The sequence below is a fragment of the Serinus canaria genome, chromosome 7 (assembly GCF_022539315.1).
Source record: "Serinus canaria isolate serCan28SL12 chromosome 7, serCan2020, whole genome shotgun sequence".
NCBI classification, from domain to species: Eukaryota; Metazoa; Chordata; class Aves; order Passeriformes; family Fringillidae; genus Serinus; species Serinus canaria.
In genome coordinates this window covers 10209190-10223301 of record NC_066321.1, presented here as the reverse complement: position 1 = coordinate 10223301, position 14112 = coordinate 10209190, and the positions used below count along the sequence as shown (strand labels likewise).

At 45.7% G+C, this 14112-nt stretch overlaps 1 protein-coding gene across 1 annotated transcript in view; it reads right to left on the bottom strand.

The window, feature by feature from the left end:
• ADCY5 (adenylate cyclase 5) overlaps nucleotides 1-7477 on the bottom strand; it is a 200762-nt gene extending 193285 nt beyond the window's left edge. Inside the window, exon 1 of the mRNA XM_030241746.2 lies at nucleotides 6190-7477. Within this exon, the coding sequence (XP_030097606.2) occupies nucleotides 6190-7191 (1002 nt within the window). The 5' untranslated portion in view covers nucleotides 7192-7477. The remainder of the gene's footprint in view (nucleotides 1-6189) is intronic.
• Between the last annotated feature and the right edge of the window lie 6635 nt (nucleotides 7478-14112).

Sequence of the window (14112 nt, the reverse complement as noted above, 5' to 3'; positions counted from 1 at the left end):
CTACTCCAACTACTGCAATGGCTAAAAAGTTAGCAATTGTTCCACTTTTCTTAAAAGACAGAGAGGGAGCCATGGTACATGACTGAAAGATTAGCTAATCAGACACAAATTGAATGCATTTGGAGAAGAGCCTGGTGCCCAAAGTTCACATTCCAGCTGGGCTGAGTCCCAGTCCTCTTCCACCCCAGACCTTGGCAGTGCTGCCCACACCACTCAGAGCAAAAGGGCATTTAGGAAGCACTGGGCCATTCAGGCTCCAGGAGGGCACAACCAGTTCCACTGAGCCTTTAGCAACAGGATAAATCAGCATTTTATGTCCACTGCTGTTCAGATTTATAAATCATCTGAATGAGGTTAATCACAAATGACCTCATAAATAAGATGTCCTGCCTTGGACAGGTCTCTGACAGAGAAAAGGTGTCAAACTAAGCCATTGTGCCCAGGACACTGAAGGACAAGTCAGCAGCTGCTTTGTAAGAGTAGGGCAAGGAAATTTGTCCTTCTGCCTCCAGTACCTTTGTGAATACTGATGTTGCTCTGAAGTATCTTCACCTCTCCAGAAATAACCAGAACTAGCACACCCTGCCTTTTCAAGCATGTCATAAAAGTGCCTAGAAGGACAAGTCTTTTTCCTGTGCACCTCGATCACCCCTATTAGGTTTTGTCTTGAATTCACCAAGATCCAAGCCAGTTATAAAAGTGTGATTATGATCACAAAGCTGAGAGAAATTATTCAAATGGGTCAGTTTATCAAGACAACAAACCTATTAAGAATCCAGGAACACAGAGAAATTAGACACACAGCACTCTATCACACTAACAGGTTTTGATACTGGTGAACATTACAGTGAAATATTAAACTGATCCATGGTGGGGGGAAGGAGGATAAAGCAAGGGGGTAGATTAGGAGGTGGCAGAATCATAGGGTAATTTAGGAGATAAGAAAAACAGATATGCCTTTGTAAACCTCAAGCAGCACATGTCCAAGCGATAAAGACAATACTCTTGCAAAGGACTAAATTGATACACAATACATCAGGGATTTAGTTAATTACTTCTCTTACAGAATTACCTAGGGAGGTAACTAGCAATGCAACAGTTACTGAATATTTCAGGTTGCCATTTTTTCCTCTGAACAGAAGACCACAAATCAATTTTCACTAACTTCAGTGCAACTGCTGCTCAGGCAGATTCTTCAGTGGTGAGCAGTGCTAGAGCTCTTCTCACTGCACGAGAGCCCCGCTGATATCAATGTTTATGCAGAACAGGGCATTAAGTGCTGTTTGAGGCACCCAGTACCTGGCCCCGTCTGGCTGAGCAGCTCAAAAATCCCATCCTATACAGCTCAAAAATCCCATCCTATACAAACGTTACTCAAACCTCTTTTCCAGGTGGACAAAAGTAAAACAGGCAGCACATAACCATAGGAGAGCTGACACACAGATCCATCTGCATTCCAGGTGGTTCATCTCTCCTCCCTGATGAATAAAGGCAATGCTGCTTGGAGACAGTGAAAGCACAGTGCAAGGACTTGACTACCACACTGCTGAGAACCTGTCTGTAAATCAGTCAGCACTCACATGTAGCAGGCATGCTGAGGCTGAGATGGAACACACAGTACTACTTCTCCTACTGGGTGACTAACTTTGTGTGCTGAATGCCATTCAAATTGCCAACTAGAAGGCATCTCTACGAGGTGCTAGGAGATCTCCACAAGATTCAAATCAATTCGCTGTTACAGTAAGAAATTGTTTTTAGCCCTGCTGAAGTGAGTTTGTTTATGAAGAGGAGAGAGACTGGTTCTCATACCAGCATCTGAGAAACAGTTAAACTGAAATGCTCCACTTCCCAGAGAGCCACCATGCAGGTACAGATCAATCATCTGCCATTAACATGCACTGACAGAGGGAAAGGCCAACACATACACACTTCCCAGAAGTGAAGGATGAGGAGTATTAATGTAATGTTGTTATGATGGAGACATGGAAAATGGTCGAGCAAGAAGGAGCCCTGAATCAGAGAGACAAACAAAAGACCTGTGCTGAGGTAGTTTGCTATCAGAGATCCTTTGCAGAAGGTTTGCAGTAGTATTTGGGGAGAAAAGAGATCAGTGCATTTCAGTTTCTATTTCAATGAGGTTACTGACACAAGACAAAAAAAAGGTTATTTATTTTTCGTGGTACCTTACCAGTCACCCACTCACACTGAGTTAATAAACTACAAAGACTTAGCTGTATCCTTGAACAAGGAACATCAGAAAGTTACAATAAAACAGGTTTGGATGGGAAAACAGGAGTAAATCTAACCTCAGTCCACGGGCTTGTTTGATGTTTGTATACGGCATTCTTATCCCCTACTCCTGGTCCCCCAGTCACTCCCACACACAATTCCCATCCCTTTTTAAGTCTGAATCAGAGTCCAATAAACTCTCTTGTGAAATTCCCTGTCCCTTAGCCCATAGTCTTACAAAAATGCCAGTGCTTACTCAAGACTATCTGTGCTGAGGGCAGCTGGTCTCCTCACATGACTTCAGTTAAGCATCTGCAACCCACAGGCTGAACCTCTTCCCATGTGCCCATACAGGCCTGTGGGTCAGCTGGGCAGCTCGCTCCAAGGGGACTGGGAATAAATCTCACTGTTATCTCTGCTGTGAATGCAAGGCAGATTTCTGATAAACAGCACACTTGTTTCTCAGTTAAGTATTAGAAAGCCTCATTCACACGTAAAGTAATGCTTATGTGAATTCTGGGGCTGAGTGTGCTTTCAGAGCCTGAAAGTGCATCAGATCCAACACGTGGAAAAGGCTGGCCTGAAAAGAGATACACTTCCATGCACTGAAACATATCTGTAGTCTGTCCCAGAATAACACAAGAACATAAACCTGAAGACTAATACAGTCATCCCCTCCCCAATAAATCCAAAAGCAGTTCCTCTAGAGCTAACTGATCACAGGAACAAATGAAAAACCCCCTTTTAAGCAGTCAGAATTTGTACTTGGTGGAGCATCACCTATTCACTGTGTTCCGCTTCCAGCGGCATGCTGCCTTTGGAAACAAATAAATTCCCAAACACAGGATTTCTTTTTCTCCCCTCCCTCAGCACTGGAAAACTTTTTAATATAAGGCAATAATTAGCATTTTATTCCAATCAAACCTCAATTCAAGAAGCTAAGATCAGCCTCTAGCTGATCAGACTCACAGAGGAACCAACTATACTCATCTTTTTTGTCTTTTTTTACTCATCTTTTGCTTTCTCTTTTGAAAGACAGACTCCTCCAAGTAGCAAAGAGAAGTCAGAGCCTACTTTCCAAATCCAGTGACTCTGGAAGAATTATTTTAAAATGCAGCTAAGACTGAACAATGACAACTACTTTTGCTCCTGTCACGTTATGGATTCAGAAACAGCAGACTGCATTAACCCTTCCAGAAATCTGACTAGCATAGCCTTGGAGCAGAGAGCTTGGGGACAGAAAAATCCAGCAATGATAGGAGAAGATAATTCAGACAAACTCATGCATCCTCAGCTACAGAATACAACAAGCTGCCTTTCCCCCAAAAGGGACCTTCTACAAGAATTTCCCTCTCTTGAGAAAGAGGAGTTTTTAACAGGCTCCAGAGCCGTATAAAAGTGCTCAGGAGTCAACACAAGAATCACCCTGCCTTAAACATTGGTGGATCACAACAAGAGTGTATGATTTCTCCTGGTTTGGAAACAATTCAGAGAGGATTTAAAGCAAAAAGCTCCCACAAAGTAAAACTTGCTGAAGTACTATAGTTTAAAATGCCATGACAAAGAGAGGGAAGGTGATATACATCCTAACCAGCCTTTCTTCTGTGACTGCTGGATGTAAAGTACCATCTGGTCACACAATCACAAAGGCACTCACATCCACTCCTGCTCCACAAAACCCAGGCTGATGTGACTGCCAGCGTGAAGTCACAGAAAACATTTTAACTCACTCTTCTTGACTGATCTGGTCTTCACCTGCCTTTGCCTCTGGTAGTTTGAAGGAGGAAAAGAGGGCTTGCCTGCTTTAGGGGGGCAGAGCTGAACACAACTGATTTCCACAGCAACAAGATACAGCCCCAGTGAAGAAGGCCTGTTAATAGCTGTAAGGCAATGTGCTCAGCAGAACAGATTTTCTATCAGACAGCCAGAGATAGCAGCTCGTGTTCGTACACAAACGTGTAAGGAATCTGATGCTTGGCCTTGTACAACCCCACTGATTCAGCCCGTGCTACGCCAGTGCAGACCACAGCAAGATAGAGACTGTGTTAGCAGGAAAAATAAACACGCAATGTGGAGAGATGCTTTGCCTTTGAAGACAAAGTAAAAGTGCTCCTAGAACATTCCTCATTAACTGAACATTTATTGCCAAACCATAGGAAAACCCCAGCATTGCTATGAAAGCAAAAGCAACTGTGCAATGCACAGATTTGTGCATACTGTACCATCACCTACCACCCATGCTTCTACCTTGGACAAGTGCACAATCATACACAAGCCAACCTCTTACAAACAACCTGCCATTTGGAACGGGAGGGAGCTGTAACTGTTCCAAATTTTCTACTGAGGGAGTCAATCATTTGGCCTTTGTAGTTTAGGCTCCTTCCTATTAAAATACAGTTACCAACATTTTCCAACACAATGATGTTTTATTCATTTGTTAGTATGCTCCGAACCTTGCTCATAACAGGCTGCTAAATCTTCTAGCAGCAGTCGTGATGGGATTTGCCTTGCCATGTAAGGATGCAGTCTCCAAACACACTGATTTCAACAGGACCAGTCTGCGTTTATAAAGCAAAAAGCACACGGGAGGCTTTGCAAGACCAGAGCCCCAGCGGAGAAGAGCTGAGGCCATTAGCAAACTTTTTCAAGTCAAGCAGAAAAACACCAACTGTCCCACTCACACTGTATGCTCTGCTGGAAATGCACAAAAAGCCATTTATATCAAACATAAGAAGAATATGTCACGTACAGTTTATAAAAATATTTGTAACAAACTAAGAAAAAAGCTAGAAACTCTCCAAGTAGGCTTAACTAGGCAGTGAGGAGAAGAGAGTAATTTCATGGGCTATTTTGTATAGCAAAACAGTGACAGCCTCATGCTGATGAGGTTTTATTTAAGTCCTACAACTCTTCTTGCCACTGCAACAGGCGGAACTCAAAACCCAGAACTAAGACTCAAAGCAGGCACTGAGCACAAAGCTTTATTTTGTATTATGTGCTAGGGCGGTAGAACTACCAAACACTGAGTTTAATAAACCATCTTTGGTAGCACACAGGTATCAGGGCTGACTCTGTGACAGGCTCATCCTTGCTCAGAGTCCTGCACATCAGAAGGATGACAACTGCCTCATAGCTTCAATGTTTTACGTGTGGTAAGCTTAAAACACGAGTCCCAAGGCTGCTTCACTTGAAGAGTGGCGCCTTGTACTGCTGTTGTTTATACAGATATGGTAATTAAAAATTGCACTGTAATGGGTTTGATAATAGTCTTATTGTTCCTGTGAACTGAACTGCTTCAGTTGAACATGATATCACAGCTAAATAACAACCTACATTTATACTTTTTTCTGGTACTTTTTATTCTGTCTGTACAGGAACTCTGGGCTTTTTCACCATAGAGATTTCCAGCACATCTCAGAGCAAAACACTTTCCTGCTAAACCAAAAGCCTACCCCACATTCCCATGGAGCACGCTCTCCTAAGACGCCTAAGCTCTGTGCTAACACTGAACTCGGAGCGACACACAAGGATAACCTCTGCCTTCCAAAACCAGCCAGACCTTCTACACCTTTCTCAGTAAAACAGCAGCGTGCTTGGATACCGTTCCACAGGTGTGCTTAGCACAGGGCTGTTTACATTGAATACAACTGAAGGGCACCAGCAGCGCTGGCTGACAGCGCTGGAGCAGCCGTCATGGGAACCCAGTAAGACACACTTCTTGTATGTTTAGAGCCTTAATGTGGAGCAAAAACAAGGGAACACCACAGCAATGAAAAAAAGCAAGTTAACAGGCTGGCCACTGCACTGCACACCATTCCACCCAGAAGCAGGTAACCTAGGAGTTCAGCTGAAAGTCCTGCCAACCTTCCAGCATCTGGCAGGCCTGTGGAAGTCAGACTACCCCACTTCCCTCACCCTTCTATGTTGAGCACACATCCAAATCACTCAGGGCTTGCCTACCTGCTTCAGGAGGAACTTATCCTCCACGTTGATCTTGAGGGAGACGGCCAGGTGGATGGCGGAGAGCACCACCCCGCTGATGACCGCGGCTCTCATCCGCACCGGCAGCAGCGTGTAGATGCTGTAGATGAAGAAGACGGTCCACCAGATGCCCTCTGAGGCGCTCCTGGGCCACACCAGCAGAACCCCTACCACTTGCACTGCTAGGATCACCAGGATGACAGAGTAGCACGCCAACCACATGTGGTCCTGGTGGAAGTTGTTGCGGTTGCACACCATGCACAGCACCACCATCAGCACGATGGCCAGGGAGAGCACCACGACATAGGATACCTCATAGCGGCCGTGTGCGGCATGGAAGATCAGCATGACCACACAGACCAACACCAGCACGGCCATAAGCATGGTGAGGCTGCTCTGGTTTAGCCGAAAGAAGTAGCGCTGATAGAGACGTTCCAGTTTCTCAGACTGGAACTTCTTGGACCTGAAGATTTGCAGCAGGCTACTGCAACAACTGCCCATGGAGAAGGCCGCCTCGGAGTCCCCCTCGTCCCCGTCCTCTTCCTCCAGCTCCTCAATCTTGGCCTTGATGCGTTTCTCGTCCAGCCCCAACTCCACAGAGCGGGGCCGTACCTCCCCCTGCTCCCCCAGCTGCCGGGGGCTGGCATTGTTGGGGGCAGCGGGGGAATCACTGCCGGGCGTGTGCCGGGACCGGTGACGTCGGCTGTCGTCACCGTGCTCCTGCCAGGCGGATTTGGACTTAAAGCTCATCATCCTGCAGCCGCTCTCCCCGCGGTTCCGGGGCTCGTAGTCTTCCTCGCTCCTCCACCTGCTCGACATGCGGGAGGCCTTCTTGCCCGAGGACCTGTTGGGAGGCGGCTGGTAGGAGTAGCCATTGGCCCGGGCCTCCGCCTCGCCCCAGGCTGAGCGGTGCTGCTCGGTGCCTGCCCAGGGCGCGGGACCGCCGAAGCCCGGGGGGCTGACACTGTTGGACCGGGACATGCCCTGAGGAGCGGAGCCGCGGGCGAGAGGATGACAGCCCGGCAGGGGCAGGGGACGAGCCGCCGGGAAAAAAACCCAAAAGGCAGCGGGGAAGGAGGAAAAAAAAAAAATAGGGAGGGGAAAAAAGAAAAAAAAAAAAGAGAAAGAAAAAAGGAAAAACCCGCAAACGCCCCCAAAGTCTCCGGAACGGCCGGGCGTCCCCAGAGCCGGGGTGTCCCCGGCGGGACGCTCAGGGCAGTGCCATCGCCGGCCCCGGCACTTCGACACCGCCGAGCGCGCTCGGCACCGCGGGGACCGGGACGCTCCCGGCTCACGGCCGCTCGCCCTCAGCCGCGCCGCGGCGGCCGCAGGGGCTCGGGGCGCCGCGGGGGAGCCGCATCGCAGCGCGCCCGCACCGCTCCCGCCCGGCCCCCGCCGCTCGGGGCCGGGCGCAGGGCGGGCGCTTCGCCGCGGGCCGGTCGGCGGGGAGCGGGCGGAGGCTCAGGCTCGCAGGGATGCGGCAGCCGGCGGCGGCGGGAGCATCCCCTGCCCGAGGGGCGCGGCGGGGGGGCTGCCCGGGGCGGACCGGGCTGCGGCGGCGCTCCCGGCTCGCCTCGCCTCCCAGCGGCGGAGCCCCGGCGGTAAGGCACGGCCGGCGGCAGCCGCGCCGCTCATGCACCCGGCCGCCGCTCCCGCTACGCCGCGGTGCCTTCGGGCGGCCGCAGCGCCTCTCCCACGGTCACCGGGGGAGAGGGGAGAAACCGGCAAATCTGAAAAATTGGAAGGGGAAAGAAAAAAAATTAAAAAAACCCGAGAAGGAGCAGGGGAGGGGGCTCGGCGCTGCCTCCCCCGCGCAGCTGGCGGGGCGGCGGTGCCGGAGCGGGGCTGTAGCGGTGGCGGCGGCCCCGCGCGCGGCTCTCCCGGGGACGGCGGCGCCGCGTCCCGGCCGCGCTTTGTGCTCCCCATTCAGCCGCGCGCCGGCCGCGCCGCCCCCGCCCGCCCCCATTGGCCCGGCCCCGCCGCCGCGCGCCGCCATTGGCCGCGCGCCGGCCGCCCCGCCAATGCGCGCGCCCGGGGCGGGGCGCCTTAACCCCTTCGGCGCCGTCCGGGAGCTCCGGGAGCCGCCCCCGGGCAGCGCCGCACGGGGCAAGCGGGGCCGGCCCCGGGCGCTGCCTCCGAGATCCCGCGTCGGGCAAGCTGCTGGTGCATCAAGCACCGGTGGCCGAACTGGCGAAGAGAGGAAAATCAAGCCCCGGACAACCCTCCCACAACAGCAGCACCTGTTACTGGACCCACATTAACGGTAAAATACACGCACAGGTAGGTTTACCTTGTTTCTTCAACTACCTAACCTACAGCCCTCAGCTTCACCCGACAGCGCTGTGACACTGTTTTATGGCATATTCCCTAACCTGGGAGCGAGGCATGACGACACCACAGCAGTTCCCAGCAAGTTTAATCTCCAGACTCTTCCACAATGTTCTTTCAGGAAGAAAGAACCACTCTTCTGCAGACGAACCACTCTATCTGCAGATGCAAGTGAGCCAATTAATGATTTACAGTGTTTTGAAGGTAAGCATCATATGTACTAAGAATAATATTATTGCTTGGTGTTCTGCATCATGTTTTATTAAAAACAAACTGTCAAATCAGATAACTGCTTGGCTTAAGTTGCTGAAACTGGAAATTGTCTAGATGTTTGATCAAACATTGGAAATCCCTGCTCACAAGCAGTCCTTAGCAGTACTAGTGCTGAAGCTGCGATTATCAAGGGACAGAGATAAGCAACATTTGTAGAGAGGAAATATTACTGGACACAGTTGGGGAAAAAAAAAGCCAAACCGGATAACCTTCCAAACAGAAACCCTTCACGTGTCCTTTACACGTGCAAGTAACTCCACAAACTACAGCAATTCAGGCCTTTGTGCATTTCAGTGGTTTGTAAAACCATATGCTGAATTTTCAGCAGCTTCTTCCACAGAGCATCTTTTATTTACCAGGAATTCACAGTTAAAGATTTTCAATAAAACAATACACACAACTATTACAGTGGGGCTCACTTACAGGGCACGTTCCCGACAGATGCTACATACTGCAGCTGGTCACAACTGGACTTACAGTTGTGACTTACAGTTTGCTTCCCATGAGGAGACATTTTTATATATAAATACCACTGCCCTTCAGATGGAATTTATCATTTCTTGTGATATTATACAACACTGTCACTATCCATACACTACTTTTGTTCTGCTTGAGTAGAACAACACTCAAGAATTATTGGGTAGTTGGTTACTCTGGCTGAACAGTGCCTGAACCCAAGGGATAAAGACAGTGAAACAATTCTTCAGTGAGCTGTAAACTGGGACAGGTCTTTTTGTTTTGTACACAAAGTCCCATTTTGGAGTTCTTCTCTCAATGCCAGCAGTAAAATATCTCACTTTTTCTTACTAAAACCAAGCAAAAAGAGAAAGGTGATCCACAAAATTGGTGACCCTAAAATTAACTCTGCTTCACAGAAAGTTATTATGAAGGCATGTGTAAAAACCAAGCACATTCAACATCCCCATCTTGTTACATTTCGTTCTAGATATCAAAAAAGCATTGCCCAGATAACAGACCAAGCAATTTTAAGTTTTTTATGTTTCACCACTGGGACTGAATGAGGTTTTACTTATCTTTTGCATCATGGAAGCCTCTGGAAGCCTGAATCCTAGGCAGGACTCCAGTCACAGTAAGCTACAACCCCTTCTTCAGGAAGTTTATATACAAGGCTACCAGGAAAATGGTTCTTTTAATTCTAGAGTACCATTCATGTTTCTTTTCACTATGCCATTTTGTAAGACATACAGTTTTGCTTTTCTGTAATGTCATAAGAATTGATGCTTAATCAATTTTTGGGTAAAAAAAAAAAAAAATTAAAAAAAAAAATTCAGCCAGAGGGGAAAAAAGTTTTGCCCTTGCAAGTGGGGAAAACAAGTCTTCAACCAAAAGTTTGTAACTTTAGAAACAGGTAGATAAATACGAGGTGTTGAGTTTAAAGAGGGGTAAAGAAGCATTTGGAAGAGATTGTGCAGAAAATCTGTAACTTGTGAAAACAATAAGGATGTTAAGCTAAAAAGTGTCTCAGAAGCTAAGAGTAGCACCAACTAAAGGGGTACCTCACACAATGAGGACATAAAGATGTAAGATTACACATGGATAGTAAAAATCTTTAATGCCCACTTCTAGCTGATGATGTTACTGGATGACAAACAACAGTAGTAGAACAAAGGCAACAAGCAGGCTATTTTAATATTAAGGATACAGACCATAATACAGACAGCTCATCCACAGCTTTCCTTCTAACACACAGTTTCTTCAAGCCCTGGCTCTCGTTTCTAATTCAGGAACCTCATGACAAATGGCAGTAAGATACAATGTTTGTCTCACCCAAAAAAAGTTATGCATGAAAGCAAAACACTGCATATTCTGGGTGGCTGTGAAGTCATTTAAAAATGTCTAGCACTTAGTACAAGAACATTCAGGCAATCATACTTTGTTAATGAATTATACATAGAGAGGAGTTGCCTTTTCTTTCACAACTAAGCACAGCCATTTTCTGAAGGATGAGTGTAAAACTGAGGAGCTTCTGTATCTCAGTCCCAACATGGCTAAGTACAAATTATGACCTTAAGCAATACAAGTGTGCTTTGCATAGAAGTCCATATAAAATGAGAGTATTTACTTTGTTCAGAGATCAACAAATACAAATATCACAATACTGTGTAGAAAAACAGATAAACTTCCTGTTCCTTATCCTGAAGGCTAATGTTGCACTTTCCAGTCCAGCCTAGCCTTCACAAATTCTACCTGCCCCATCATAAAAGCCTTTTTTTTTTTTTTTTTTTTAAATTCTTTATGGGTGGGGTATTTGGGCAAAAATCAATTCAGTACCTTCAATAATATCTTAATAAAATTCTGGATTAAAATTGAACCATGCCTCTTTTTCAAAAAAGTATTTATCTGGTTAAAATAATACCTAAATGGAAGTAAACACATGTAAGATTTAGGGAACGCTTGCACAAAATCACTCCAATGATTTCGTCTCCTCAAGAACCTTCAGGAAGCCATGAGGGAGTCAACAGAGATCTGTGGCAGATCTAAACTTCTTCAACATACAAGTTCACATAAATTCTGGTTTCACATGTAGTCTCATCATTTGTATAAAAACATTTTTTACTTTATTATTATTACAACAGGTGCAGTAGACAAACATTAGCATTCTTTCTTTCCATTATTTACTTTACATGGGGAATACCAACTAGATAGTGACCTCAGAACATCTGTGTCACATTTCACTCTTTGTGGTCTTCATGCACGCCAAGGCTCATGGAAGCATTAAATCCAGAACATTAGAATATCCAAAGCAGCCCTCTGAAACCAAGAGATAATCACACAGTCCTGCTTGGAGCCATGAAATACTCAAACTGAACAAGCTGCTGTTACAAATTCTCTTGCTCCACTCCACCCATCGCCCAATAATCTGATGATTCAAAATGAATAGAACCAGAAGTGAGAAAATAGTGAAAAAACAAAACCACAGTAACTTAAAAAATAAACAAAAAGCCCAACCCAAAACAATCTGACTCATTACTGACTTTTGGGTTTTTTAGGGATACATAAGAAGTGTAGCAAGACAAGGTGCTTATTCAATCACATTTATCAGTGTTTTCACAGCAGCACCCATATTTTACCCCAAATGTAGAATAAAATTTCCTGCATGCCCATGCTGTTTAGTCCAAGCAAACTTGGGGTACAGATCTCCATGCACACATTTGCAATACAAGAGGATTGCATCATGAAATTCACCATCATGCATGCAATTCATGTGGTCATTCCAGCGATTTCACACAATCCTGACATTAGGAAGAAAACAGCCAAGGATTCCAGTTCCTGACGCAGAATGTGAACACAGCAGCTCATTTGTTAACTGTAGCAGATTTACCTGCTCACATTTGGATAGCAGCAAAGCAATGAACAGGACTGAAATCTCTGTACTGAGTGGACTCCTGGAGGCTGCATGAAGCTCAGAGCTCAACAGTAGTTCTACATCTTTCTATAGGAGCTTTACATCTTTATGTCAGCAGTTTATTTCTTCAAAATTGGGTGTGCTGAGGCCTCATCTGCAGTTATGCATCAGCAGGAACCTGGAGCCCAGCAGGCCATGAATGCTTACATCTGTCCCTTGTCTGAACACACCTCTAAGCCTAGAGCAGGTTTCCACGCATTGTCTGACTTTTGAAGAACTCAGAATTTTCAGACTGCAGGGTTTGCTTCTGCTGAAGGGCTGTAACAGTATCAACTGTCTTACTTAGCAACTAGTTATTAAGTAACAGTATCCAGTCTTACCACCAAAACTAACCAGAAAAGTCTGACTTTAAATTGCAGATCCATTTTCTTGCCGATGCAAGACAGCTTTTTCCACTGTTTCAGTTTCCTAACAAAGTGCTTTGTTTACTTCATTTAAATTGCACCAAAAAGCTGGGTAAGGAAACTCATTTGATACTCTCAGACCAGCAACTTTCCCAGCAAAGGTTTATACATAGGAATGGAGGACAAAAACAAAGCATCTAACTCAGGGCATCCAGTTCCTTATAATCTTGTAATAAACACCTGGAGGAAAATAAAACAAACTTGGTGTCATCAGCACACTAGACTAAACATTGCAGCATCTCCATTAAGTGCTGCTGTTCTGTCTTAATAAACAAACAAAAAATCCCTCCCAAAACCCAAAACCAAACACCACCACCCTCGCCCCAAAGAACAACAACTACTGCATTCCAAAGGGAACAGGAAAAAAGTTTCATGTTTTGTCAATGCCCAAATAGTCTTTGGGAAACACAGTGGTACAGCTCTGTAACCTCCAGTACCTCTCCTCTTCCATCTCATCATTTTATTGATGGTCATTAGAGAACAGTATCATTATCTTTTCTTATCCAGTAAGTGAAGAGGATGTATTTTACCCAAAGAAACTTTTAAATGGCAAACTAATTTCATAAAAGCCATCTATTGCCAGGCTGATTGGAGGGTCCTCCACTTCCTATATACTCTCCACAAGTGATGGTTTTTGTGGGCATGCTATGTGCAGAAATGAACAAAGTGCTGATATTTACATTGCCATCAACTTAAAATTGATGAAAAAGTACCTGAAATGCCTGTATCCCTTTATATGTATTCTTCAGATTATCTCATCCACTGTCCTGCCCAAGAGGCTGAATGTAATTACACAGGAGCTAAGATTCTGCAAGTTCTGGTGTTCAAACTAGAAAATGCCAATGCTGAAGCTTTTCACATACACTTGCTGCAAGTGGTTACAGCTCACAGAAGACTGTGCAGACTGTCTGTAGCAGGAGAGTCAAAAACACAGGACAAAATGCAGTTCACTGCTCACAATTCAGCTGAATAAGCCTCTGCAAAAACTTCCACCAAAGAATTTCCCAATAATATCCTCATGTAGCAACAGGTAATGTAAAATTTCTATGTGCAAACTGCACAGCATAAATTGAATCTAGAGAGAGAAAGCTGTGCCACATCAAAGAGAAAAACAAACCTCTGACAACACTACTGCCCAAGCTAACTTGTGAGGCCATAAAAAGGGCTTTAGGATCTTGCACATCTGTAAAGGAAAATATTATTCTGGAAATTAGTGATAAAGATTATTAAAAGAGTTACAAATTTTTAATCCACATCTAAAATTGCAACTACTTCAAAGGCAGCCTTCAGAAGCCACCTAAGAAGCTTTATTAATTATCTTACTACTGTTAGTCTTCTGACAAGTGTGGAAGAGCATTTGTTTAGGAGACAGGAAGCAGAATTTAAAAGGCACTTGATACTGAATGGAAGTTCCAGGCAGTTGGGTGGCTTGAATCAATCACTCCCAACTGTAGAAACACTCAGTTCACA